Source organism: Phalacrocorax carbo, chromosome 17, assembly GCF_963921805.1.
Source record: "Phalacrocorax carbo chromosome 17, bPhaCar2.1, whole genome shotgun sequence".
Taxonomy (NCBI): domain Eukaryota; kingdom Metazoa; phylum Chordata; class Aves; order Suliformes; family Phalacrocoracidae; genus Phalacrocorax; species Phalacrocorax carbo.
Window position 1 is genome coordinate 1,348,576 of NC_087529.1, and position 27,880 is coordinate 1,376,455.

At 56.6% G+C, this 27,880-nt stretch overlaps 2 protein-coding genes across 7 annotated transcripts; both read right to left on the reverse strand.

Moving 5' to 3' along the window:
• Positions 1–474: 474 nt before the first annotated feature.
• Positions 475–7,961, reverse strand: RILP (Rab interacting lysosomal protein). Of its 5 annotated transcripts, none has more exons than XM_064468307.1 (8): positions 7,652–7,958; positions 4,991–5,114; positions 4,443–4,564; positions 4,045–4,230; positions 3,415–3,584; positions 3,154–3,276; positions 1,796–1,879; positions 475–1,441 (listed from the first exon to the last, which is right to left on the reverse strand). In XM_064468307.1, exons 1-8 carry the CDS (start codon positions 7,910–7,912, stop codon positions 1,285–1,287), a joined length of 1,227 nt encoding a protein of 408 aa, XP_064324377.1. In that variant the 5' UTR covers positions 7,913–7,958; the 3' UTR covers positions 475–1,284. The 5 variants fall into 5 exon arrangements, with proteins under 5 accessions (XP_064324377.1, XP_064324376.1, XP_064324379.1 ...); XM_064468306.1 differs by having other exon boundaries at positions 4,045–4,236; positions 7,652–7,954; XM_064468309.1 differs by lacking the exon at positions 4,045–4,230 and having other exon boundaries at positions 7,652–7,961.
• A 38-nt stretch (positions 7,962–7,999) lies between these two features.
• PRPF8 (pre-mRNA processing factor 8) lies at positions 8,000–27,852 on the reverse strand. Of its 2 annotated transcripts, none has more exons than XM_064468300.1 (43): positions 27,749–27,852; positions 27,521–27,630; positions 27,275–27,443; positions 26,439–26,603; positions 26,130–26,348; positions 25,312–25,524; positions 24,923–25,048; positions 24,740–24,845; positions 24,032–24,222; positions 23,735–23,854; positions 23,466–23,655; positions 23,166–23,285; positions 22,714–22,848; positions 22,473–22,602; positions 21,898–22,094; positions 21,598–21,804; positions 21,345–21,508; positions 20,852–20,978; positions 20,537–20,729; positions 20,012–20,199; positions 19,562–19,800; positions 18,896–19,042; positions 18,437–18,647; positions 17,969–18,085; positions 17,635–17,882; positions 17,269–17,448; positions 16,640–16,775; positions 15,928–16,097; positions 15,480–15,609; positions 15,151–15,297; positions 14,749–14,909; positions 13,915–14,106; positions 13,080–13,317; positions 12,695–12,823; positions 11,989–12,102; positions 11,677–11,850; positions 10,970–11,163; positions 10,377–10,616; positions 10,148–10,289; positions 9,660–9,800; positions 9,302–9,441; positions 8,921–9,123; positions 8,000–8,282 (listed from the first exon to the last, which is right to left on the reverse strand). In XM_064468300.1, the coding sequence occupies exons 2-43, from the start codon at positions 27,618–27,620 to the stop codon at positions 8,128–8,130; spliced, it is 7,008 nt and encodes a 2,335-aa protein (XP_064324370.1). In that variant the 5' UTR covers positions 27,621–27,630; positions 27,749–27,852; the 3' UTR covers positions 8,000–8,127. The 2 variants fall into 2 exon arrangements, with proteins under 2 accessions (XP_064324370.1, XP_064324371.1); XM_064468301.1 differs by having other exon boundaries at positions 27,779–27,841.
• Positions 27,853–27,880: the final 28 nt, after the last annotated feature.

A 27,880-nucleotide genomic window follows, 5' to 3' on the forward strand; every position in this document is an offset into this window, starting at 1 on the left:
CCCAACCCACACAAGGCACCCGCTGCCTCCCCCGCCCCAACCCGTGTCATCTGCCCCACGGCGCTGCCGACCCCTGGCAGAGGCTGAGAAGTGGGGTCCCCACATACCCCCCGGGACACAGTCCGCCCCAGGCTGGCCTTTGAACCGCTGCTGGCTGCTGTCCCACCTCGACATCTCCCCAGCAGCTTTGTGTCAGCAGATGCACAGGAAACACCTTTTTCCTACCCAAAGCCGGCTCGGCCAAGGGGGGCCCTGGGCTGGAAGTGCGCTGCTGCCCCCGCCACGCGGGACTTAACTCCTCCGCGCCCAGCGCTTCAGTCCCTGTAGCCCCGCTCCCCATCATAGGTGACCCCGAAAGGGGCTCTGGGGTCTGGCGCAGCACAGCTGGCCGCGGCCCTTTGCACTGGTGCACGAAAAGCAAACTGCGACCGAAGCCTGGCCCATCGCCTTCCCCAGCAAGGACAGAGCGCGGGCTGCAGCGGGAACCTCGGACGAGAAACATGAGGCATTTATTTCTGACTCCAGTTCTAGAGCTAGAAAGTACCTGACCCGAGGGGACCGACTCGCCCCGTGAACACGAGGATTGTTCCAGTTTTCCAGTTCCCAGTAGCAGCAGGAAGAGGTCCCAGTACAAAACCAATTCACCCCATGCTTGAAAAGTGCAGGAGTGGCACTCGCCGTGCTGCTCCTGCCTGCTCCCAGACACGGGAGCATCCGGACACCTGGTGCAGCGTGCCCAGACCCTCCCAGCCACACGGTGACCCCAGGAGAGCACCCACCCAGCCAGCCCGGGCACCCCAACTTGACCTTCACATTGCAGGGATGGTGGGGAGGGATGAGTGGAAAGGGGTGCAGTGAAATACCCCCGCAGGTATCCGGTGACGGGATCCTGGGCTGCGAGCAGAGGTGCTTGGCAGAAGGAGCCACCAGCAGACGGGAAGACCCTTTAGGGTGCGGCAGCGGGAGGTGGGTGCAGACCCCCACCGCGCTGAGCAGCACAGGGAGTGGGGGCACAGCTGTGCAGAACCCCTGTAGTTAAGCCATGGGCACAACAAAAGGGTGGTCGACGGGCAGAGATGCCTGGAGGTGCCGAGCCGCCCGTGCCAAGCCGTCACCCACGGCCAAGCGTCCCGGTAAGTTTGCAGGAAGGCTGCCCACGCTGTGGCTCCGCCATCGCCATGGCATGGGGAGGCGGCCAGGGCTGCAGTGCCGCTCCCGAAAACACCAGAAGAGGAGTCGGGAAGCGCTGCTGCGAGGCCAGACCCGGCTCCTGTTCAGGTGGGGTCAGAGGGGCGGCGCGGCTCTGTCGGGGGCGCCGGCCGCCGGCTCGCTCGCTGCCTCCTGCTCCAGCTGCGTGTCCAGCGAGTCGATGATTTCCCAGGCTCCAGAGCAGCTGGATGCGGGGGGGTCTTTGCTGCTGCCCTGATACCACAGCCCAAAACTGCAGAGAGAGCAGATAACGGCTATGGGGGAGAAGAGCCTTCCCAGGGAAGGAGCCAGATCCCAACCTCCCTCTGCGTTCGGTAGCAGCAGCGGGACGCAGCCCCTGGGGACGTGCAGCACCCCCGAGGCGGCAGCCAGGCCTGCCCTTGGCTGCCTGCGAGGCAGAACCCCCCTGAACCAAGCGACCCCGCTGCAGCAGCAGCCCTGCCAGCCCCGCGCCCCCGGCTCCGTCCCCCTCGCACCCCCGGGGCAGGCACCAGCCTCAGCAGGCGCCAGGGCCACAGCCGGGCCCCAGACCTCCACCGGCAGAGCCACCCGTCCCAGCAGCACTGGAGCACGGGAGCGAACTTACAAGCTCCTAATTTTGGATTCGGGAGGTTGAGCATCCACGCAGTCTGCGCCGTGAGCCGGCAGCCAGGAGCCCTCGTCTTCATCGCTGCAGCACAAAGGAGTTGGGGAAAAACCTGCGCTGAGTCACAGCTTGCCACGAGCAAGTGCCAGAGTGACCCCGGGGCTCCCTCCCGAGCCGAGCAGCGTCCCCCACAGAGCCAAACGTGCGGAGACGGCCGCAGAGCCGGAGGCACACGGGCCGGAGCTGCTTTCCCCATGAATCACCATCGGGCTGTGACCTGCCACAAAGCCACAGCCGGCCGTAGCGATGCTCGCGTCCCGGACACGCCACGTTTCACGGCAAGCCCAGCCCTGGCTTGGTGACCTCAAGCCACAAGGCTCTTCAGACACCAGCTCCAAACCCCCAGCGCTTGGTCAGCAGCGTGCCCCGGTCCCCACAGCACTGAAGTCTTTGGGCACCTCGTGCGAGCACACGCTTCTCCAGGGGAACAGGCAGACAGTTGGCACCACCGGCCGCAGCTCGGGGCCGAGGCTGGTGACAGCCAGGCCTCGCAGGACAGCAGGGTGACACACGAGAGGTGACCGCAGGGCACCATTCATATGGCAGCGGCTATCCTTGCCAGGCAGGGAGGCAAGCAGGCAGGACCCGACACCCCGAGACACCCCCACTACCAGCAGAGACCCCGACGCAAGGAAGCAGCACGTTTCAGTAGCACAGAAGAGCCCAGCCCCCTTCAGACCTTTATTAAAGCCCCTAAAAGGCAGTGAGATCCCGCTGTCCCCGTGCCATACAGCAGCTTTAGCGCAGGCTTTGCCCCCCGCCGGCGGCAGACACGCAGAGCTGGGGCTGGTGCCTGGCAGGGTCCGGTCCTCCCCTCCCCATCGTGAGAAGTCTGTTGGAGCCAACGCTGCCCACAAACATCTTGCAGAGCCTCCAGGGAACATCTCTGCTGTCCTCTTCAAAGGCTCTCCACTGACAGCCTCCGGCCGCAGAGCGCAGGGACCAGCCTGCCTCGCCCAGTGGTCCCAGTGCCACCACCTCGCCTCCCTTTTGCCACAACCACGCAGGGACGAGCGGCCGGGCCGGGTGCGACTGGTGACAGGAACACGCGAGTGGCAGCAGAGAAGAGCCCAGCCCCTGCAGTGCTCCCAGGGCTAAGCGAGAGCAAGACATCCACTGCAGACAATAAACCTTTGATCTCTGGACGGAGGCAGGGAGGAGGCGGCTCTTGGCCTGGGGGAGTGCCCTTCCAGGGCGTCACACCACACGGAAACACCGGAGCCCACCAGCCAGAGCCTGCCAGCCAGCATCCACCCCGCACGGGAGGCACCCTGTCCTTCCCGGAGAGCAGGACTCACCTGCTCGCCGACTCCTCCACCGTTCCCAGCATTTTGGCTCTGATTTTTTTTCTCTGTCTTTTGATAGTCGACTTCATTGCATCCAAGAAGAAGCTGGGAACTCTCTCTTCATTCAGCAGCTCCCTGGCAAAAAGCAGCCAGCTGGTTCACCAAGAGCCTGGCACAGAAATCCGCCCCGACTGTGCCAGGAGCAGCCTCTGGTGGGCTGCAGGGACAGGAGGGACCCTGCTTGCTGCCCCACGCTGCGGCGGCGGGACTCACCGCTGGTAATAGGCCAGCTCCTCCTGCACCAAGAACAGGTTAGTCTTGAGCTCGTTCCGCTCTTGCAGGATCTGCTGCAGCTCTTCCTTGGAGAAGCAGCAGTGAGTAGTGCTCCTGCCCACGGTGGCGTCCGGGTGCTGCGGCTCCTCCGCCGGTGACGGCGCTTCTTCCTGCAGGGACAGAAAGAGTCAGCAGGCGAGCAGAGACCCCGAAGGCTGGGCACCACGTGCAGGGAGAGATGGAAAAGTCTCAGGAATGAGTTTGCTAGCCTGGAGCTGCTGCAGCCCTCCACAGACCCTGGTGGCTCCCCAGCTCAGCCGGCACCTGCCACCCATCGCCACGCATGGCAAACCCTCCTCATCCTCTGAGTCCCACCCAGCTTTTCCTCCCATCACCTCGCCTCCCTCGCTCCAGCCTCCAGGACTGCCGTCCTACCGATTTTTACAGACAAGGTGTTATCGGCATCGCAGACACCGCACCGTTCGGTTTTCAGCAGCGGGGCTCACTCAAGCAGCCGTGTCCAGCTGGCAGCCGGCAGGTCCGGGCCCGCCAGGAGCCCCGCGCGGGGCCGGGAGGTCGGGTCAGCGTTACCAGTGCCCTGCAGCAGCGGGGCCAAAGGCTCGGACTCACCAGGCTGGGCGGAGGCCGCTGGATCTCAGAGGCAGTCCTGCTCCTCCTGCTCGTTTCCCTCTGGGTTTGCAGCATCGCAGCCTCCAGGTCTGACTTCTTCTCCAGTGCGCTCTTGAGCTGAGCCTGCACCACGGCCACCTTGTGACGCAGGTCCTCGTTCATGGCCATGAAGCGATGCAGTTGCTCCTGCAGCTGGAGGGCCCAGGGCAGCCCAGCGTGAGGCCCGGCACCACCTCTGGGTCCCCACCCAGGGACGTCAGCGCGTAGAGAGCCACCACGGGAAAGGCATGCGCCCCGGCCGGCTCACGGGCCACAACGGCAGCCCCAGGGCGAGGTGACATGAAAGCAGGTCCCCAAGGCCCTTCACACGCCACACCCGCGAGCTCCCACACGCTCACCGCCTCCGTGTCTCGGCTCTTGCAGACGATCTCGTGGGCCTGGGCACGAAGCTCATCCCTCTGCTTGTCCACCACCTCCTTCAGCCGCAGCATCACCTCCCGCTCCTTCCGCGCTGTGTTAACTGAGCCCGGACACGGGCGGACAGGCATGAGTGTCCCACGGGGCCCCAGGACACCCCCCAACCCCAACACTGAGGTTCCTCGATGCTTCTACAGAGCATCTTTCTACGTTGTTCTGGGTAGATGGTAGAGTAGGAACAGTGGAAAGAGGGAAGCTGAGAGCTTTAGGTTGTGCCTGACGCATCCTTGCGCTGACAATGGCAGCCCACACCCTGTGTCTGCCCCCTCCTCCTGGGGGCTGAGGGGGTGCTCGGGACACTTGGGGTCCCCGTAGCCTGCAGAACAAGGCAGCGCTCACGCTCTCAGGTGGGACAGGTTTCCTGGGCTGGGCAGCCCAGAGAATGGGTACAGCCCCGCACCCAGCCTGCCATCCCCCATGGGAACACCCCGTGGTGGCAGGGGACCCTGAACCCCACTGCAACACCCACCTTCCTGGGTCTGGCTCTCCGCAAGCTGCCCCAGGAGCTGCCGGTTCTGCTCCTCCAGGCAGGCCAGGCGGCTGCGCAGGGCTCGCTCCCGGCACTCGGCCTCCCACAGCCTCTGCTCCGGGTCCTGGGGGACGGGGACAGCCGGGTCAGGGCCACCGCAGGGGGGGGACGGGGACAGCCGGGCCAGAGCCACCCCGGGGGGGGACGGGGACACCCGGGCCAGAGCCACCCCGGGGGGGACGTGGACAGCCGGGCCAGAGCCACCGCAGGGGGGGACGGGGACAGCCGGGCCAGAGCCACCCCGGGGGGGACGGGGACAGCCGGGCCAGAGCCACCCCGGGGGGGACGGGGACAGCCGGGCCAGAGCCACCGCAGGGGGGGACGGGGACAGCCGGGCCAGAGCCACCCCGGGGGGGACGGGGACAGCCGGGTCAGAGCCACCCCGGGGGGCACGGGGACACCCGGGCCAGAGCCACCCCGGTGGGGACGGGGACAGCCGGGTCAGGGCCACCCCGGGGGGGGACGGGGACAGCCGGGCCAGAGCCACCCCGGGGGGGACGGGGACAGCCGGGCCAGAGCCACCGCAGGGGGGGACGGGGACAGCCGGGTCAGAGCCACCCCGGGGGGCACGGGGACACCCGGGCCAGAGCCACCCCGGGGGGGACGGGGACAGCCGGGTCAGAGCCACCCCGGGGGGGACGGGGACAGCCGGGCCAGAGCCACCCCGGGGGGGACGGGGACAGCCGGGCCAGAGCCACCCCGGGGGGGACGGGGACACCCGGGCCAGAGCCACCCCGGGGGGGACGGGGACAGCCAGGCCAGAGCCACCCCGGGGGGGACGGGGACAGCCAGGCCAGAGCCACCCCGGGGGGGACGGGGACAGCCGGGCCAGAGCCACCGCAGGGGGGACGGGGACAGCCGGGCCAGAGCCACCCCGGGGGGGACGGGGACAGCCGGGCCAGAGCCACCCCGGGGGGGACGGGGACAGCCGGGTCAGAGCCACCCCGGGGGGGACGGGGACAGCCGGGCCAGAGCCACCCCGGGGGGGACGGGGACAGCCGGGCCAGAGCCACCCCGGGGGGGACGGGGACAGCCGGGCCAGAGCCACCCCGGGGGGGGACGGGGACAGCCGGGTCAGAGCCACCCCGGGGGGGGACGGGGACAGCCGGGCCAGAGCCACCCCGGGGGGGACGGGGACAGCCGGGTCAGAGCCACCCCGGGGGGGACGGGGACAGCCGGGCCAGAGCCACCCCGGGGGGGGACGGGGGCAGCCGGGCCAGAGCCACCCCGGGGGGGACGGGGACAGCCGGGTCAGAGCCACCCCGGGGGGGGACGGGGACAGCCGGGCCAGAGCCACCCCGGGGGGGGACGGGGGCAGCCGGGCCAGAGCCACCCCGGGGGGGACGGGGACAGCCGGGTCAGAGCCACCCCGGGGGGGACGGGGACAGCCGGGTCAGAGCCACCGCAGGGGGGGACGGGGACACCCGGGCCAGAGCCACCCCGGGGGGGACGGGGACACCCGGGCCAGAGCCACCCCGGGGGGGGACGGGGACAGCCGGGTCAGAGCCACCCCGGGGGGGACGGGGACAGCCGGGCCAGAGCCACCGCAGGGGTGGACGGGGACACCCGGGCCAGAGCCACCCCGGGGGGGACGGGGACAGCCGGGCCAGAGCCACCCCGGTGGGGACGGGGACAGCCGGGCCAGAGCCACGCCGGGGGGGACGGGGACAGCCGGGCCAGAGCCACCCCGGGGGGGGACGGGGACACCCGGGCCAGAGCCACGCCGGGGGGGACGGGGACAGCCGGGTCAGAGCCACCCCGGGGGGGACGGGGACAGCCGGGTCAGAGCCACCCCGGGGGGGGACGGGGACAGCCGGGCCAGAGCCACCCCGGGGGGGGACGGGGACAGCCGGGCCAGAGCCACCGCAGGGGGGGACGGGGACAGCCGGGCCAGAGCCACCCCGGGGGGCACGGGGACAGCCGGGCCAGAGCCACCCCGGGGGGGACGGGGACAGCCGGGTCAGAGCCACCCCGGGGGGGACGGGGACAGCCGGGCCAGAGCCACCCCGGTGGGGACGGGGACAGCCGGGCCAGAGCCACCCCGGTGGGGACGGGGACAGCCGGGTCAGAGCCACCCCGGGGGGGACGGGGACAGCCGGGCCAGAGCCACCGCAGGGGGGGACGGGGACAGCCGGGCCAGAGCCACCCCGGGGGGGACGGGGACAGCCGGGTCAGAGCCACCCCGGGGGGGACGGGGACAGCCGGGTCAGAGCCACCCCGGGGGGGACGGGGACAGCCGGGCCAGAGCCACCCCGGGGGGGACGGGGACAGCCGGGCCAGAGCCACCCCGGTGGGGACGGGGACAGCCGGGCCAGAGCCACCCCGGTGGGGACGGGGACAGCCGGGCCAGAGCCACCCCGGTGGGGACGGGGACAGCCGGGCCAGAGCCACCCCGGGGGGCACGGGGACAGCCGGGCCAGAGCCACCGCAGGGGGGGACGGGGACAGCCGGGCCAGAGCCACCCCGGGGGGGACGGGGACAGCCGGGCCAGAGCCACCCCGTGGACTCCTGCGAGGACACGCGTGGGCCAGCGCCGCCCCGGAGGGGACCCCCGAAGGAAGAGGGGTGGCCCAAGCTCCCCGAGCCCCCCACCCCGCTCACCTCCGCGTCCTGCCGCCCGCCCGCCGGGGCCGGGGCCGCCGCGTCCCCCTCGGCGCCCGCCGGGGCCACCAGCGCCTCCAGCAGCTCCAGCAGCCGCACGACGGGCGGCACCAGCCCGGCCACGGCCTCGGGCCCGAAGCGGCCGGAGAGGCGGCGCAGCTCGCTGCCCAGCGCCCCCGCCATGCGGTAAACGTGCGGCGGGGCCAGGCGGCCCGGCGGGGTCCGCCACAGCGGCTCCGCGCCCCCCCGCGCCTCCGCCATGGCCGCCGCCGCCCCGCCCGGCCCCGCTCCCGGCCCGCCCCGGCCCGCCCGGGGCCGCCCCCCGGGGCGGGATCGCGGCGCCAGCGCTCCCGTTCCTAAAAAATTTATTTAATTTCTGAACTGGAAGGGGGGGGGGCACATCCCGCGGTCACGGGGCGGGGGGCGAGGAGCAACAGGGCTGTTGAATATCAGCAGTCCCAGGCGCGGGGGCAGGACTAGGCGTAGAGGTCCTCCCGGTCGGCGGAGTAGACCTCCCCCTCCTGCAGCAGGGCGAAGTTGAGGAAGTGGGAAGGGCGATGGACCTCGTGGTAAAACTCCTTGGGGTTGGCGAGCTGCAGCTCGTACTTCATGTTGGGGTCGTGGCGAACACCTGGAAGAGAGAGGCCGTCACCCACCCGGGACCCCCGCCGGCCGTCACCCACCTGGGAGCGCAGTGAAGCCCTCTACCCTCACAAGGTAATTTTTAAGCAAACCATGGCTGAAGAGAGGGTTCTCAATGCACAGAACCAGCACCCTTCACATTCTTCCCAGTTGATATTTACAAAGCAATACCCCCACAGCCCTTTTCTGGAAATCAAGTGGTTTTTCTGCCCTCTCTGCCTTTCCTGACCCCATCTACAAGTGCCGGTGGTTCACCAGAGCAGGAGCTCCTGTTACTCCCCCTCCCCAGAACAGCTCTTCTTCTGCACCTTCCATTATCCTCTCGTCTGCCTGACGGAGAGTAATTATCAGGTGGTGACAGACCAGACACTACAGTGCAGAAAGACAAGAAGCCTACTTCTCCCCTCTATCAGAGTTTGCTCTCTTGCCACCAAAAAATCACTGAGAACGGACATCCCAGCGCTGACCCCAAGGAAAGGTCAGAGCGCAGGGCAAGTACCCCTGCCAGCCGCTCCAAGGAAGGTCAAGCTTTGGAAAGGGTACGAAAGAACGCTTCCCTGCGGAGCCCTTTCCTTCTCCTCCCAGGCTATCCACGTTGCCCCCTCTCCCTTTCCCAGGGCAGCTCACCCATGAAGTTGTAGTTCCAGGACCCTTGCGCCGGGACCATGAAGAAGCCGAGGAAGCGATCCGAGAGCAGCATCTGCACCCTCTCGTAGTGGGATGGCAGGTAGCCCTTGGGGTTGTTCCCTTTGTCCGTGTTCTGCCTGCCCCACTCGTAGCCGCTCGGGGTCAGCTTGTAGGCTGTCAGCGTGCAGGAGCCCGGCGTGAAACTGAAAGAAAGGAGAGGCGGGGGGAGTCAGACTGACCCGGGGTGAGGAGGGAAACCAGAAGTGAGCAAACGCTCCCTTCCTGACAAACCTTTAGTTTGAGACCTCAGCATGTTCCTGAGCACGGCTCCCGCAGGCCCCCTCTGCAGACGGGGCGCCCAGAAGCCGCCGTGCCTCTCACCTGCAGGTGATGATGATAGTCTTCTCCCCATCCCAGGAGGGGTTGTCAGCCATGACCTTGGCATGAGTGGTGACGTCCTGCGGCGAGAGCTGAGGGGACTCGTTTGGTTGGGTGTGAATCCACCCCAGAGGTTCCATTTCCTGGCAAAGGTAGAGTGTTTGAGAGAAATGAAAGACATTTAAAACAAGACCGCTCCTAGCCTGGCAAAAAGCACACAGGGGCTGAAGGCTTCCCCTCCAGCCTGATCTGAGGCTGCCTTCAGTCCTACAAGGACAAGGGAAGCTGCCCCATCACCTTAGGGCCCTGTTACTCGAGGCTCTGATCGTCCACCCATGCCAGGAGCAGAAGCTCAACTCACCTTGAGATACTCATGCTGCGGCAGCTGCCCCGGGAGATGCACGGTCTGGTGTGTTCCCCACTGCGGCACCATCACGATGCACCGGATCTCCTTCACTTGGGGGTTATCGGGAGGGCTCACTCCATACAGGTAACCCGCAATCTAGGAACACAGACACCCCCTTAGAAGCTCAGAAGAGACCTCCGCATAACCGTGTGAGAGTAGCTCCTGGGGCGAGCATCTCTTGGGCGGCAGGTTCTCACTAGAGGAGAACATCACAGTTTCATTCAGTGCTGAGCTCCCCCCCAAGTCTGGCCCACGAGGAGCCACCACGGCCTGGCTAGAACCCACCTGCTCAGCCGTAATGCCAGTGTCTGTGTTGAGCACAGAGGGCTTCAAACAGAGAGCAGCACATTGCCAGCCCTTCGCCATGGGTTCCTGGCTGCCCAGGGCAGGCACGTGCCCCAGCAGCGTGGAGTACAACTGTAACGCGCTGGTTGCACGCTCACCTGGGCTCGCAGATCTGAGATGCAGATGAATTTCTTCAACACGTTCTTGGGAAGAATGTAGGTATAGCCCGTTTCCTTTATATCGTCTGACGAGACGTAAATGTGGTTTGTTCGCAGGTGGAGGTTGGCAGCAGAAATTGCTCTGTGAAGAGGAGACGACGATCAGAGGGCGCACAGATCTCCCCAGCGCTCTGACCTCCTCGCACAACAGCCCCGCCTGCCTTCCTACCTGACTCGCCACTCAGTCTTGGAGGAGAAGGTCTGGGTTTCGTAGTTGCTTGTTGTAGAGGTGATGATCTCATCCCCGTGTTTGTTCACAGTGCGGGTCTGCGTGGCTGTCAGTTGTGACTGCTCCTTGGTTTGCTTCTCAATTTCTGCGATCTGCTGTCTCTGCTGAGAGGGGGCAGAGATCTCCATGCCCAGGATAATGTCTCGGATCTCCGACTGCGTCAGGGACGCAACGTTCACACTGAAAGAGAAAATCCACCCAAGTCAGGCTTTTCAAAATACATTCCGGACCCCCTCACCAAGGCACAAGCTCAGAGCATCCACTATGAAAAATGAAACCACAGCTTTTTAGACTAAAGGAGGGACCAAATCACGTGATGTGCAGATCAGAAAAGGTTTGGTGCAGACATTTTTATCTGCCTTACTAGAAAGCAATTAGTAACAACAATAGCAGCCGGTTTCCCTACAAAGCTGACAGTTCGCTGCCAAAGGCCCTTCGAAGTCTCTGCTCTCCACGAGGAGCACTCTGGCCACACAGTCTTTAGAGCAGGAAGGAAAGGCTGACAGGATTACTGCAGATTGACAGTGGCTTACTTGTTCTTCTTGCCATAGTCAGCAAGGATGAGATCCTTCAGCTGCACCTCCACCTTGATCCACTCCTCATCTGTCAGGGTGGGCCAGATGTGGTGAGGCTCTGTTATGGTTGTCTTATCCGGTTTCAGAATAACTTTGGCTCGATCGTTATTCACATGTAGCGCCCGGAGAATCAGAATCAGACGAGAGAATGCCTTGGAGAATTAAAAAAGATGCAGCCAGTCAGAAAGGAAACCAGATATACAAGGCCCTAGCACAGCACTCCTCTGTTTGGGCACACTGACGCTGCATGGGAAGTGCCAATGGAATCAATCTGAGGGAAAATCCAGGCAGGCTCAGGGCCAAGTGCTACCAAGCCACAAATTGTGAGGGGTCTCTGAAGCCTTGGCTCCTGCCTCGGTCTCTTCTCCCAAGTCACTAGCGATACAACGAGAGGAAACAGCTTCCAGCTGAGTCAGGGGAGGTTTAGACAGGATATTAGGAAAGAGCGGTCAGGCATTGAACAGGCTGCCCAGAGAGGTGGGGGAGTCACCATCCCTGGAGGTATTTAAAAGATATGTAGACGTGGCACTTCAGGGCATGGTTTAGGAGACATGGTAGTGTGGGGTTGGTGGTTGGACTCGATAATCCTAGAGGTCTTTTCCAACGTTAGTGATTCTATGATTATCAGCAGCACAGCAAACGCAGACTAGGCATGCTGTGCTTACCGTGTAGGAAGAGATGGTTTTCAGCCAGTCATCATAAAGGTTGAAGAGAACCATCTGGGGTTCGGTAGCCTTCAGGATGAGATCACCAAACTTTTCCACTTTCAGACAGGCCTGGAAGGGCAGCTGCAACTCTGAGCCTTTGATCACAATATTGGGGAAATCCAGCAAGTGCACCTGGGGTTTAGCAAAAAGAGGAATTAGCTCACAATTACTGCAGAACATTGGTCCAGATCAAGCCCTTCACAGGAACATGGGACCTTTAATCTCCCAAAGATTTCACATGTCCTTACAGAGCAGTATCTGTGCTGTTACCTCAAGTGGGTCCAACATGCCCTTCCGCGTCACTATGATCTGCTTAGGCTGCTCCTCCACAGGAAGCGATCGAATCAAGGCAGCCACTTCTTCAGCAGTCTTCCACTTGGCCAGCTACAGAAAGACAGCAGAGTTAGAGAAATACTTCTCTGCCAACAGCGGTGTCTCCATGCCTTTGGGAATCACAGAGACTCAAACCTAATTTTAAAAATACAACTAGAATTTACGGCTTGTTCCAGATCAGTGACAAGGCCCAGCATTTCCTTCCTACTGATCACAGAGGGCAGTTCCCTTCTCCTGGAGTTCAGTTACTCCTGACTGCTCAGAAAAAATAGCTGGCTACACCACCTCCCTGGCGTGGCCACCTGAGAGTCTCCTCACTGCACTGGATGTACGGCCAAGTGCAACGTGGTGTGCTGTAACAGTGAGCACAGCACTGTTTCTCAAGCCCTACTTGAGGATGTAAACTCTTGACACACCAGAGCCTGAAAAACCTTGCAATATCCATATCTCTGCTCTTTTATTTTGTATCCCACACTAATGCTTGCCTGAGCACAGGTTACACTCTGGAAATCGGAGCTCCAAACTTGTTGAGAGGCAGGAAGCTGAGGACCCTCATGATGTCTTCTTGCTCAGGTGAGTGTCCCAAGCAGTCAGAGCCCGTCCCAGCTCACAGCCCAAAGCACTACCTGCAGCCAGGCCCTACCTGTCCTAGACGCTTCTGTCCTGCCCACACAGACGTATGGATGATCTTCAGGAAGAGCTGTCCCGTTCTGGGATTGAAGATGAAAATGGCTCCATTGATGGGTTTTGTGGTCAAATTCCCTTCGAAAGTCTGAGAAAACAAGCAAAAGTGAAAGGTACAGGGAGATAAATACAGGCAATCCACGCTTTTACACAACAGCCGACTTGCTGTGCGCTTTGAGCAGGAACTGTATGGGAAATGTAAGAGGTGCTCTGCGCACACTGCAAGGATCTGGGTCCACGTTGATTCCTAGTTTTCCATCATGTGCGCCTCCACAACCACCCTGAGCACAGCACAGCTGCAGTCCCTGCCCTTTCCCCTCCTGCAGGTACACCTCTGGCCTCACCTTGTGAATGGTCACTCTGTACACGTTGGTGTCGTCCACAAACCAGATGATCTGGTTGGAGAAGAGCTCTCCGTAGTTCTGGGAGGAAAGGTATGGTTCTGTGGGCTCAGAGGAGTACAGCTGCAACCCCTTGCGGATGCGTTCTCTCAACACGTACAGCGCAGGATTTGCTTTCATAATTTTGGCCATAGCCTGCTGGATGAGAGGTTTGCTCCCAGGGAACCAGTTCCCATAAGCACTGAAGAAGAAAACAAACGCGAGACCAAGTTGTTGCCATCAGCTCTGAGATGAAAACACAACAGCCACGCACAAGTCTTTCCACGCAGCAGCCAGGCACCTTTCTGCCTGCTGAATACTACTGTATGGCTTCTCTCGGGAGCTGTTCACCTGCAGCTTTTCCCTACACCTCCTCTCAGTGGGAAGCCACAGCCCACACATGCTGCAGCCCAGAAAAACTGCATCTTCTCTAACCAGCACACTGGAGCAGAGGCCTGCTTGCTGGGACTTTCCCTCTAGTTTTCTGGTGGAGAACAGTTCTCCCCACTTGCAGGGGGCCTTGAAACAAGGCCTGTCCTTCAGCTCCAACAGTCTGACAGAAATCGCCTAAGAAAACAGATGATTACTGAGCTGGGAGAACCGAACTATTATTATTGAATGAGGAGACATCAGGCAACCTGAAAGGAGCGCCTAGATGCCTTGTCCTACTCACTGCATACCTCCAGCTTCTGCCTCCTCCCTCATGCCCCTGCCGAGAACACAACCCAGCTCGGAGCCACACCAAGACACAGCCAGGAACTACCAATTACAGTTAAAACACAGAAGGTGCAGAACTCACCTGTGCAAGTTATAGGCCAGATCAATGGCAATGAGCACACCAGTAGGAGATGGATAGATACTCATGTTGTCTGTAGTGTAGTCCAGGAACTTGGCTCTTGCATAGCGCTCGATATCATGGGAATCGTAATCTCCCCAGCGCAGCTGGATATCTATCCAGTACTTCTGAGTGGTGGTGCTATCCATCACATCTCTAAGGAGAAAGCATGCCAGAACAATTTAATCTTGCTCAAAACTCTCTTCCAGTTACTGCATGTCTCTGAGAGAGAGTAACTGCCACCAAGCACGAACACTGAAGCCAGCTACTATCTGCAAACCGTCCTGAAAAGGGACTCTTCATGGAGCAGCTGAATGCAGAAGCTGTTAAGAGAAACCCTCAGCCAACAGGGTTCAGCTGCAGGCCTAAACAAAGCAGCACAGTTACTCCTCTACTGTGTAGTCACAAGGGTCATCTCCCCCGGGACTGTCTGGTGAGGATTCAGTCAAACTGAACACAGCACAGGTGCAGGTAGTGTTCAGTTCACTCAGATTCTAGCCCTAAGACAGCACAGCTTTGCGGGGTTTCCTGAAGAACCCCTCAGAGCTCCTGAGCTCTGGCTCAGGGGCAAGGTCAGGAGGAGGAGAGCACAGGAGCAAAGACAGTCTTTGTGTTTTGCAGAACGCAGTGCTAGGAGGTGCTGCAACCACCTACCCAAATGAGTCCAGGCATGATTGTGTCCTCTGTGTCCCCAGAGAAAACCAACCCTTGGTGCCCAAGCGAGACGGGCTCAGGATGACAGGCTCAGCAGCTCTGCGCTGCAGCAAGATCAAGGAGAGGGAAGAGGGAAACACTCACTTGGAATCTGCGAGCAATGATGGACGTGACACGTTCCACTTATAGGAAGCAAAGAGAAGGATATCTGCACATGAGGAGTTCATCTTGTATGACTTCCTGGGATGGATGGTCTCTTTCTGCACTGTCTCAATCTCCAGAGCATCCAGCTCTTGATCAAACACCTGGGGAAAAGGCAGTGAAAGATGAGCTGTGTTCAAGCAACCTAGCTAAAGAATCTATCCTCAATACAGAGCTAAAACAGGCACCCAGAAAAATCCCATTTCCTCCCCTTCCCTGTCAAATTGCTGAAGAAGGAGTAGCTCTGCTACAGTCCCTGGGACAATCTCTGCTGCTTGCAGGAGGCTGCTGGTACACAAGAGGCACACGTGCATCGTGCAGGAACAAACCCGGTTAACCGCTCACCTGGCACAGATCCATTACAATGCTCTCGTGGATCTTCTGCCACAAGTGAGCTCGGAAAATCTGAATGAGAGAGATCTTCAGCGTGGGGATCTTGCCGTGCATAAAGATGCCTGTCAAATCCAGCTGCACTTGAAACCCAACATATACCTGCAAAGGAAAAGCAGCTATGAGAACATGCAACAGCACAACTGATGAAGTTTAGAAAACAGAACAGCTACAGTTCAGGAGGTGTAGTTCATCTGTAAGAAAAGTTCTGGAAGAATTAGTTGCTTCAATTAACTGCTCTCAATTAGTGGAAGTTTCTACAGATACAAACTCCAGATACTTACGTTGGCTCTGTTAATGGTAGGAGACCACCAGAGGGTGAATCTTCTGTTTGGAATTTGGTTCAAACCCGATCTCTGGGCATTCGTCAGCTTCTTCCACTTCATGGACTCCTCAAAGCCACTGGCCTTCTCCCTAGAGGGAAGACAATCAATTGCATAAGATGTCCCTCATCTCTCCTGACTGGCACGTGCCACATAAAATAGAGGCAGGAAACACACACGCGGCGAGCGGGAAAGATTGTTCCATGCAAAGAAATTTCCATGGATTTGCATGCTGAAGTTCAACTACAGCCCAACCCAGGCGCCCTCACAATGGAACTATACAGTATGCTCCAGTGATGCCTGAAAAAGGGAAAAGGCTCAGCAGGATCAGTACAGCTTGAGCCAAGGACTCCTGGTGCACCACTACGCTCCAGATTGCGAGACAAGGCCACATCAACGTTCCTCTTACCAGAAGAGACCCTCCCATGTGGGGAAGTAAGTGCCCTTGAAGAGGGTGTGCTCCAGGATTCCTTCCACTCCACCGAGTGCCTGGATCATATCTGTGCGGTAGTTGTTCAGGTTCCAGAGCTTGCCATCATGGCGCTGATGCGTCCACCAGAACGGGTTCTGTTTCAGGACCTGGGGACAACAGCGCAGTAGTGAGCAGCATCATTTAACCCGGCTGCGCTAACTGTAGGAACTAAGATGATGATGACTATGTCAGCTAACAAGTAAAGGACCTCATGCCCCCAGTCCTGGAGGACACAGCTCATCTACAACATGAGTTCAGTCAGCACTACCATGCAATTCAGGGACTGGCCTTCTACAGAGCCACCATTAGAGGCTTTAAATAATACATTTTTGCACCATTATTAAAACTTAAGATTTTGGAATGGTTGTTTTGGGACTATTTTTCCCTCTCCAGAACTGATTTTTTCATACTCAGCTGCGCTAAGTAGTGTTCCCCAAGACACTGCAATCTATCCAAATGCTTCCAGAGCGGCTAGCTACCGATTTTGGAGCACTTGGTTCTCAACAGCCTCTACTAGTCCCCACACACAGCTCCAAGCTCCTCCTGCAGCAGAGAGACAAGGAAATGCACCTGCAATAATGCACAGTGAAAGGACATTGTCTGGAACAGGTATCTGAACCTCACACCCAGAGAAATTCCCAGTCAATACCTGATACTGCTTGAAGTCAGTCCTGACTCGCCATCCTTTATCATAAGCTAGAGTATGCCGGTCCTTCTGGAAAAGGGTGTTAATACGAGGAATTCCCCTGTCCCACGAGTCCTCCAGATCCTCTAGTGTCAGACGCCTGAAGAAAAAAAAAATCCCCACAGTTTGTTACCTCTCGTTTTTACAGCAATGCATTAATGAGTATTTCAGGTGATGAGATCACAGAAACAATCCAGACTTGGGTGTTCTGTCAGGAGAGGTTCTAAAATGCCAAGCGCTCACAGGCTGAGCAAAGCGTCTATAGCCATCGCTATGAACACCCTGGTGTCAAGCAGCCAAAAGAAAAAGCCTGCCCCTGTGAGCACGCAGAACTAACTGCAAATGGGTCTGATGTCAGCTTTTCCTGGCACCACCTGGCATACTGTTTCCTTCAAACTGTGCCACGGGTGCACTATATGCTTGCAGAGTCCATACCTCCTCCAGAGGCAAGAGGGCAGCTTTGCAGGTGGCCTAGGGCATGTATGACGGGGCCAGCAAGGCCTCCAGAACCCCGAGACAGTGCAGGGCTTCACAGTGCTGCCCATCCTTGCACACAGACATGCACACAGATCTGACTGTACATGGAAACACACCTGTTCTGGGCTATAGCCTCTTGTCGCTTAAGGGCATACTCTGCCCAGACTCTCTGAGAGTCAATGAATTCACTTTCCCATGGCTGGATGTAACGATACAAATTCGGGATGAGCTGGTCCTCCTCATGGCTCATTCCTGAGCGGAAGTGAGTGATGCCAACATCTGTCTGCTTGGACCACCTGCAGCAGAGAGGCACAAGACTGAGGTAAGAGCAATAGGACTTCACAGGTCACACTGCCGTGACCTACTGTAAAGGCACCATATCTCTAGAGTAAGGCACAGTTTAGCATTCTCATGTACTTTCACAGGAAAGAGTATCTAACAACACACCTAACTCATGTGGCCATTAGAGCAGCACAACTCACCTCAGGTCAGACTGCGGGATGAGAACGTGGCCCATGGAGAGCATGCCCAGCCCTCCCAGCTCTTTAGGGGTGTAAAACACCACTGGTGGAAAACGGCTGGGCATTTTGGAATTCAGACCGATTTTGATTCGAGTCTGGATTTTATTTTCACACTTGACCAGCAAATCAAGCAACTCCTGAGTGTTTACAACAGCTTCCCGGAAATAAGTCATCAAGCCAATCAGAGCTGTATTCCATTTATTGACAATCTGGAAAGGAAAGCAAAGGATCAGTTCTCAGCCCATTCTCCAAGCATCTGCAGAAAGCTCTGTCACACTTCTGCCTCCCACCTTACCTTAGTGAAGGTTGTGGAGCCAGATGCCATGAGGATCTGCCTTACTCTGTTGTGAAACCTCTGCATAGACTCATCATCCACACGCAGAAAGCACTGTGCTGTGCGCTCCTTGGTGACCTGCAAGAGCACAGGGCCATCAGTTCCCTCCCGGGAGCCCTCTCCCCAACAGAGGCAGTAAGGCACGCTCTTGCCATCAGGCGTTAATGAAGCACAGGGATAGAAGAGGCTGAAGAGCACCTCTACAGTTTCAGGTCCCCCGCTCATCCCCAACCAAGGACTTCCCATCCCTCTCAGGAAGGAAAGTTCACACCCAGTTCATTTTAACTCTACCTGCTAGCGGTCCCAGTTACACAGCTGGCAAACTCTCGCTGCCAGGCGCCCCGCCGCCAGCCCGTATAAACCCTGCTTTGATGCCAGGTACGGGCCCAGCAGGGACTGCTCTGCCACCCTGTCAAACCCTCACCCTACCTCGTTCTGCAAGTTCCAGACACCGTCCTTGTGGGTGAACTCCTCATAGCTGGTGCGGCACTTGGGCAAAATGCGGCACTCAAAACCACACATGTTAAACAGCAAATTGGGGTTATCCTTGCTGTAAACAGACACGAAGCTATTCTCCCACTGCACTGTGGTGACTGATCGAGGCAAGCGGTTCTTGATATCCCAGAATACAGCACGACCACTGAAAAACAAGACGTGCACAGTGACAGGTGGTCTGTTACCGAAATGAAACAGAAACTGGGCAAGTTCTCAGTGCTCTCCTAGCACTATAGTCTCTCACACCCATCACTCACTGTCACGATTACAGCACAGACCCCTCAGCTCTTACTTTTCCTCCTGAGCACCTGCCTATCCGTCTCCAACAGCTATTTATTACAACTAGTTCTCCCACCCTCACACCACTTGTCTTTTCCAGGCTGCAGCACTTACAGGTTCACATCGTGTTTCATGAGGCGCATCCGAGCATCCCGGGGCCAGCACTTCTTGTTGTTGTAGCCTACGATGTTCTCGTTGTTGGGATCCGGATGCTCTGTCAGGTACCGCTGAATCAGGTCTCTTGCCTCATCTGCTGTGAACCTGGAAATGTAGAGAAGAGGACCTGGAGTTACGTGACCATCTCCTCCGAACACCCAGGCAGACAGGGAGTTGGTTGTCGATAGCTGTCTGCCATAGCACGTTTGAAGGTAAATACCCAATTCCCGTACCTTCCCACTGAAGGGGACTGCATTAGCACAGTCCAACCCATGACTGTTTGGGTTATCTTTCCATGAACAGACATAAAATTTTATGTCCACTTCCTGGGAAGCCAGAAAAGGCTTATTTGCCAGTGGAAAATCCGTAACAATTGGACTTTTGACATCATTGCTTTTCTATTGGTCCTGTGAAGCTGTAAAAAGCTCTCCTTTATTAACACAGCAAATGGAGAAAGGAAGAGGAGGCCCCTGGACACCCAGTTCTTCTGGAAAGTCTGTCAATCTTTCTTAGCAAAGGGAAGAGAAGCCTGGAGTAGGAGCACACTAATTCCCCCTTCCACAGCATCTGCTACAAGATGCCAGAAGTTCACCTGAGGAAAGCAGGGCCCGAGAGAGCTCTCACCTGAAGAAGATGTGAATACGGTCGATGTATCTGCAGAAGAGGCGGATGGGATGGGCCACCTCCGTGGCAATGTCTTGGAAGCTGAGGAAGTCGTTTGGCATCTGGGGAGGCCCAGCCATTTCGCTGGCACGGTGCAGACCCAGCACCAGCAAGTCCATCACAAGCCCATAATACTGCACAATGAAGGAAGCAAACTGCAGCCCACGAATAATCCCATAGGAGTTTGTGTGATTCATGTCCTGAGGAAATGAAGGAGAATAGTGAGAATCTGACTGTCACAATACATGAAAGACCTTTTACCTGAGAAGTTGCTCTTTAGTGGGACCCAGAAGGGTTTTCTTCCTCCCTCACTACTACTTTCTCTGGCAAGTCTTGTGTCCCCTCCTCCCCACAGGTCCAAAAGCTCCCAGTTTTAGTCCACACACCCCCTTTCCTGACAGCAACCATTACCTTGTAGTTGATCACCACGTTGTTCTTGGCTGTCATATAGTCAGCAATGTTGTGATCAACAATAAGACGCAACAGCCTGTTGAGCAACGTCAAGTCAATCTTCTCGTACATCTTCTCAAAACGAGATTCCAGCATCACGTTGCATTCGCCTTCACTCGTTTCCCAAACATCTTGCAGATTATTAATGCCTGAGGAGACAAATAAGCTTGCCGTGCTATCTGACACATCAGAGTGCAGAAGCACCCTTCTGGGCACAGAAAGTTGACGTATTTCCTGTAATGCGATTTTTCAGCCTCTGGTCCATGCAGAAATGGGAAGAGAAATACGTAATCAATCACAAATGCTACGGAATTCTCCTCCTCCAGTATATACATCTATATGTTAACCTACAAAACACAGCCTCTGATTGTAACGACTATTGACTGCAAGTTGCAAACAGAAAAACTCGGCTCCCGAGGGGGCTTGTAGGAAGCAAGCTTCCGATAAGAAACCTCATTTTTGCACAGAACACAAGAGCCCACTAACCTTGGCACCACTTATACACCAACAGTGGAGGAGGTTCAGTGTCAGCAGGTTTGATCCATGGAGGGAAGAGTCGCCGCTTATCGGCCTCATACCACAAGTACTGATCCAGGTAAGCATCTGTGATTTTCTCCAAGGGCTCAACATCATAAACAGGAACTAAGTGGCTGTAGAGATCCATGAACTCAATACCCACCTAAAAAGAAGAGGCAAAACTGAGGCTTATACCTGACAGAGACCACAAAGTCCCCTTAGCACCATTTAGTTCCCGATGCAGTGTAACTTCTCGTACTGTCTGGCTTTCACCAGGAAACTTACCTCCTTGAAGGCTCTCTGAGTTAAAAGGTGTCGTTTGATTCTGGACAGAGCTTCGTGAGGATTATCATAAGCCTGCTCAATCAAGCCCAACTCTTCTCTCTGCGACTGATTCAGGCGAGATTTCACACTGCAAGTGAGAAAGAACCGCTCACGCACCCAAGCACGAACAAACTAATGGCCAATGCATTAAACTGATGAAAGACACCGTTCAGCCAAGTGGATCAGGACAAGATCCGTGACTCCTCACAATCCACATCCCCAAGGCGCCCAGTGACCCTTACAAGCACGGTATTAGTTTTGCCCCACGGCACAGCCCATGAAGAACCCGCGGCGGCCTTGGCAGTACCACAGCCTACAGCCTTTACCAGGCCATCAGAGTAAGTTTTACAGCGGACTCAGTGCTGGGAAAAATGGGTAACAAGACAGCTTCAGAAGCCTCTCCCAGTGCCGATGTCTGTGCCTTGGTGGAACATGGTCACTTCCTGCTGCCTACCTGTAAGCTTCCTTCAGCCTCTCCAGGGCTAATATGAGCAACTTGGTGTCATGCTTGTAGGACAGCGGGGGGAAGGGAATGGGTGAGAACCTCCTGCTTTCCAGCCAGTGCACTGTGGTTGTGTACACAGCAACAGCCTCTTCCGCAGTGATGTAAGGCCCATCCTGCAGAACCACAACACCAGCATTAGTCAGTGAAAGCTTCCCTATGAAAACAGCACTACTCTGGGCAACCTCAGGCAGGGCAGAAGTACCTTCAAGTAGTTATGCTGCCGTTCCTGCTCAGCTTTTAAGTAGAGTCTGGTCAGCCGGCCCAGATTCTTCTTACAGACAGTTTTGTCTACAGTGGCACCCCGACGGATCCGCTCCCTGTTGTAGTGAGCTGTATTTGTCCACCAGTCAGCTTTTGCCTTCACGTACCTCAGGATCATGTTTTCAATAGGAGTTGGCAGCCCCGGCACCTAGGGAGGGATGGTAACACGAGGGAAGCAGGAGTGAGCAGTTCTACCTGGGAGATGTTAAAATGGAACCGAAAGGCCAAGCGAGAGCCTTACCTTCCAGGGGATATTGGCCTTCCAGCACCGCCAGGCCTCGCTCAGATGCTGCAGGATGGTTCTGGCTTTGTTCTGTTTGATTCCTTCTGGCATCATGTCCAGAATGTCATGCATAACGGCTGCCCTCAGCTCCAGGTCAAAGTGAGACTCCACACGCTGCTTCGTGACAGTCTTTGCCACACCCTTTGAGTGACGGCCTGGAAAAAGCAAAATACTTCAGCCCTTCAAGACATTACTGGGCAGGACTCCTAACACAGGAGTCTTTTGCACAGAGGCGCAAGATGTCTGAAGAAATTACACTGCCACAACGTCACTGTCAAGTCTGGAGTAGATGATTAGGAGGCTGTGGACCCCAGAGAGCTAAGCAGCAGCGAATCCCACTGCCGTCTGGAATCTGTTCTGGGGGCACCGATCTTGTAAGAGCTCTAAACCCATCCACAGCTCCAGGGATTGACATGGAGCATGGATACAGACCACCACTTGGAACAGAAAACTGGAGTTTGAGCTGGCAAGTAAATAGTATTAATTTTTACCACACACTCCTCCCATGTCCAAGATTTACACAATGTGCTGACCTTCAAACTGCCTAGCCAGCAGATTCCCCAGCCAGCGTTCCAGCAGTGGCGTGATGCCCCTCATGAAGAACAGCCACACTCTCCAGCCTGGAGCCCAGAAGCCACAGCCAGGACCTTTGCCCACAGGCCCCTGGAAGAAGAGAGACATGGTAAACAGCAGGTCAGTTATTGATACTCCAAAATCCCTCCCCAGTCGCTCGGTTTTTGTGGGGTCACCATCACGTGGAAAAGTGGAACTTACCGTGTTAAACCTGTAGTAGATGAGATGTTTCAGGTCCTTGCACATACGAATCTGCCTCATCAGTTTGTACTTGTATCGGTACATTCCTGTCAGCTGACCCACATGGGCAAAGATGTACTGCAAGCCGTCTGCCAACTGAAACACAGGGAGCGCAGTCAGGGATAACTGAACACTACATTTCCTCAAGAGGCCAGGTCTATTTTACAGCCAGGAGCAGAGCGTATGAGGCCACACAAAGCTCCTAACACTGGCTCACACAGCGATCAAGTCTTATAAGCTAGGGTAAATGCAGATTTTCATGCAATGCCGCATGCTTTCATTGCTCCCCCTCTTCTCCTTAACACTGCAACATTCAGTCATATTGTGCATCCTACATAAGCCTGCCCAGATATTCCACTCCTCCTCTCACTGCTCCTCCTCATCTTTAAACAAATACAAAAAATTGAGCCCACCTGAAACGCATCCACATTTCCAAGCCTGTATTGGACGTGGCTGTCCACCACTAACTTAGTCAGCCGCAGAACCTCTCGGCACAGATGGAAAGCATTACCGAAACGAGATTTTTTCCTTTCCTGGAAGACACAAAAACCCAGAATTTATGTAACGATGTTATACAAGAGTGAAGCAGCTCCAGTTTGGTCAGTCTGTACAACAGCTCAACAGCTGAGGCACTGTGGCCTGTCTTGCCACACTAGCTACTTAACCATCTTCAGGTAAACTTTACTCAAGTACCATTGCACACAGAGCAATACCTTAGTGGTGAGGGTCTTCACGGGCTTCAGGTTGAAGTTGTAATCCAAGTGAAGGTAGTTCAGGTTCTTTCTGTGGATCAGCAAGTTCAGCATATTGTAGCCCTGGCGACAGACCTGCAGGCCCACTTCCACCCAGTCCAGCTTTGTCGACTGGAAAAACTTTGTAGCCTTGAAGGAGCGGAATAGGTACCTGGGGAGAGAAGAGGCCATCAGCAGCTGATATCTCATCACAGAGCAGCAGTTCCCCACTGACCAGACTCCCAACTCACCTCTTCTTCTGGGCCTTGGGAGGTCTGTGCTTGAGTGCGTTCAGAACATAGTATTTCAGTAGCTTCTGATAGGAGACTCGCACTTTCACTGGCTGGCCTGCCGGGCAGTGCTCACGATACCTAGGGATAAACCGCATTTCAAATTTTCAGATAACTCATGTTCCTTAGAAAATAATGAGTCTCCAGAAAGTCTCTCAAAATCTCCAGAAACCAGTCACCACCTGCTCTTTTTATTTTCATTGTAACAAGATAATGTCACAATCACTAGAACACCCCTTCTCCCAGGAAAGAACTTACCAGTTCTTGACCAGTGGGATATCAAGAGCTCTCCGAGTCCTCCCAGACCTCAAGTTGAAGGGCCGTGGGGCCCACAGCAGGGCAATGCCGTTGGCTGTGTTATCTGTGTAGAGCGGGGTATCCTTCAGGAAAGGTTCCACAAACTCTGGCAACTCAAACTCTTCATCATCATCAGGCAACGGCTCCTGACTCTGAAATGCAGAAACACCTGGTTTTTTCAGTTCAGTTTTCTGAGTTAACCAAGTAAAAATCATTTATTTGCTCGCAAGGAAAGAGTGTGACAGTGCTGAGTAGCAGAGAAGCAAAAAGCACTCCACAAGGCCCCCATGGGCCCAAGAACTAACTTTGGCTACTAGACCCTGAGGTAGGTGTTGGTAACTCAGGGAGTTGCCTCACGGAGGTAACTAAAGGAAGAGTTCCATAAATACTCTGAGAGCAACCAAAAAGATAAATAACCTATCAGAAGACTATAAAATAACGCTGTTAATTACATATTGAGCTTTATCCTACAGAGACCAAAGGAGACAGCTTCGTGCAACTCCAGAAACAGAAAAATACTAAAATGGCAACTGTGGGATTTTTTTTTGTGAAAGGGCTCTTGCTATCTCCTGAAATACCTCCGTGTGTGCCACTATCAGAAGCAAAGGAAGAAAGTAAATCACACACACACACAGGGTTTAGCACAGGCTCTCTTAGCCAGTGGCTCACCTTGACGGAGTGTCTGTGTGAAATGGGGTTGATCAGTGGATCAAAGTAAAAAGCTGGGAGATCAGGATCTTCTGTTTTGATGAAAACGACGTTTGGAGTATGATACCTGCAATAGAAAACACGTATTAGAGCATCCTGACAGCTCTCCCCTCCTCTCCCTGCTCTTGAGGCTGCTGCACATACCAGGTCAGGTGCACATGGTGTGGCAGGTTATTGTACAGGTATGGGAAAGCAATTTTGTACTCTGTCCTGATCGGCTGCCTGATAATAATTTTGTTGATGTCGTTAAATTCATTCCAGTCTTCATCCCTCAAAGGAGACAAAAAGAAATTGTTATATGAGCATCCAAACATTTTTGACTGACGACATGACATCAGCGCTTCTCCTTTAGCCTTCTCCTCACACTAGCAAGCACGCGCCGCCCAAAGCAGCAAGCGCTTCGCAGACTTAATGCTAAAGAGAGCGAACACCCAGGAATAGCTCACCCAAGGCAAGACATTTGATAACAGATTAACCCTCCCAGCCCTTTTGCCAGACAACCACTTATCTTTCCTCCTAAACCAAACACTTACTGAAGATTGATGTCTCTAACAAGAGGCTCGAACTTGGGACCTCCAGGAATAGCCATGTTCAGTGCTTTGGAGGTAAAGAATGCTTTCAGGTCAAACAAATAGAAATAGTTGTCATCCACAAGGTCAGTGAGCAGCTGATTGGCCAGCCGGTACAGCGTGGACATCATCGGGAGCGTGAACTGCCAACGCTGGTACGTCGAACCATTTACATACCTGCAAAAGAGCAAAGCACAGACACTCACTATGCAGTCAGAAGACAACCCGGCCTTTACCAAAGGACCAGAAATAACCGAACACCTTTCATTGCCCATCGTTTGCTGAAAATATTAATGACAGCTAACACATGGGCCCCTCTAGACAGAAAGAAAGGCTGCAGGACCGCTGAAGACCACAAAGGACTACACCTGCCCAGAAAATACCAACTGCTCCAGCTCCTGTCCTCCTGCATATCCAACTTGATACACAATATTTGTGTGCTCTTTGCATATATCAATTCAAATTCCAACTACACAATCCAGGTTGTCACCTTTATGGCATGGCAAGAAACATTATAGAGTTTTAGCAGTTAGCTGGGCAGCAGCCCTCCTGGATACAGAGGCCTTGTTTGCCCTCACTGGATGCTAAAGACAAGAGGTACAGCTTTACCACAGTCAGGTTCTCCCTCCCACCCCTGAGGGAGGGTTTTCCTCCCCCCACCAACATCACACGTAGCCCAGCATAACACAACCAAAGGTTATACACTGCTATGTAGAGGTAATTTATATACTGCATTTGTTTTTCCCATCTCCCAGTGACTGTGCTACCAAGAAGGCACGTACTTCTTGTTGTCTTTCAGCGGCTGGTGGTCATAGAACCAGTCCAGCACAGGGGCATCCTCCTCTGGATCCAGTTCAAGCTGAATCGCTTCCAGGGGCTCCACATCCAGGATGTTATCAGCATAATCCAGAGGAGGTTCTTCATCATCAAACGGAGGGAATCTCATCCTCTTGAAGTGACGCCTATCCCTCTTCTCTCGCCTCATCATAATCCACATTGACCTGGCGGAAACCCAGAGACCATCAAACATTGCTTTTTTTGCGATGCACGTGCATTTGCTCACAAGTTCCCGCCAGGGTGAAGGAACTTACCCCCACTGAGCAATATACACCGGCTCTATGACCCAGGGAATCTCATTCACAAAAGAGATGGCGCCTGTGATATGGTACAAGACCGGGACATCTCTGATTTGCTCCCAGGGCATGGGCATGTTCTCCAAGAGCTTCAAAACAGCATGAGGCATGTACTTCAGAGCACTACAATCAGAAATCAAGGAAAATCAGGGTTGGAAGGGATCTCAAGAGCATATCCATCCATCTGCCACAAGCCCAATTACCTCTACGCCTTTCACTCCTGAAAACCGCTCATCTAACCTCTTCATAAAGGCCCCCAGTGACAGATCCACAAACTTCCTATTCTATCCTTGTGCTTCATGCATCGCACTTCCAAGACGTTTTCCACTGGTTTGGCTCCCAAGAGATTGTTATGCATTAAGAATGTTACAGATGAAAACAAAACATTTCAAATGAGCTTCTGGAGTTTTTACAGGTAACGGTCAAGTTGGTGCCGTGGATGATATGTATGACATAGCTCTCTGAACCCAAGCACTTGCGATGCTTTTTGATCTTGCAAAAAACGTATGCTGGCTACTCCATGCTCTCCCCCAGTCTTCTAAGATAACACGTTATCCAGGGAAGCGTTTTTCTCATAAATTCAAAGCAACGACTTCCTTTGCTCATCCTCTCCTGCGCTGCTACCCTAGTGCAACCCACCACCCCATCCTCCCCAAGCTACTACGAGCTTCCTGCACGCAACCATCACGGAGAGCCCTTTGCAGAGGGGCCTCTGCCCTCCGCGACCCGCAGCTCCGGCAGGGCAGCCGGGGAGGGGGCAGCTCGGCTCCCCGCGCAGCGCGGGGATCCCTCACCCCAGGTAGACGCGCTTGTCGTGACGGAACTTCCTGTTGGTCATGTCGCCGTGGTCGCGGATGATCTTCCTGACGTGCTCGGGGGGCATGTCCTCCTTCTGCGCGTCCACGAAGCCGAATTTCCTCTTCTCGGCGTAGCGCTTGGCCTGCAGCTGCTGCCATTTGCGGGCTGCGGGGACAGAGAGGCGGCGGGCTCAGCCCCGGTCCCGCCGCCCAGGGCGGGGCGCAGGGGCCGACCCTACCCACCTTTCTCCTGCAGCTTCTCCTCAGACATGTAGTCGGGCAGCGGCGCCAGCGGAGCGGGCACGGGGGCGCAGGCCCCGCGGTACGGGAACACGGCGGCCATGGCGACGCACCTGCGGGGGCGGAGCGGGGGCTCAGGGCGAGGACGGGGCCACACCCGGCCTCTCCCCCGCCGCCCCCGCGACCCCCCCCACCCGTCCCGATCCCGGCCCCGCCGCCCCCCACCCTCACCAGCTGCCGCGACGCCCCGCGCGGCCCCACCGCAATGGCGGCCCTACGCCGCCGCCGCCGCCGCCGCGCCTCAGAGACCCGGATGTGGGCGGGGCGCGCAGCCAGGAGGGCTGTCCAATCAGCTTTCGGGCA

What these genes read in the sequence shown, in the direction of transcription:
- RILP (XM_064468306.1), bottom strand. Translation starts at nt 7,912, where the DNA reads ATGGCGGAGGCGCGGGGGGGCGCGGAGCCGCTGTGGCGGACCCCGCCG. An exon ending in GAGCTGGCCTATTACCAGCG is followed by an intron (nt 3,277 to 3,414) that starts GTGAGTCCCGCC and finishes GCTTTTTGCCAG; the next exon opens with GGAGCTGCTGAATGAAGAGA. An exon ending in GAATCCAAAATTAGGAGCTT is followed by an intron (nt 1,442 to 1,795) that starts GTAAGTTCGCTC and finishes CTCTCTCTGCAG; the next exon opens with TTTTGGGCTGTGGTATCAGG.
- PRPF8 (XM_064468300.1), bottom strand. Translation starts at nt 27,620, where the DNA reads ATGGCCGCCGTGTTCCCGTACCGCGGGGCCTGCGCCCCCGTGCCCGCT. An exon ending in TCTCAGATCTGCGAGCCCAG is followed by an intron (nt 9,801 to 10,147) that starts GTGAGCGTGCAA and finishes CTGTGTTCCTAG; the next exon opens with ATTGCGGGTTACCTGTATGG. An exon ending in CGCAGCATGAGTATCTCAAG is followed by an intron (nt 9,442 to 9,659) that starts GTGAGTTGAGCT and finishes TACCTTTGCCAG; the next exon opens with GAAATGGAACCTCTGGGGTG.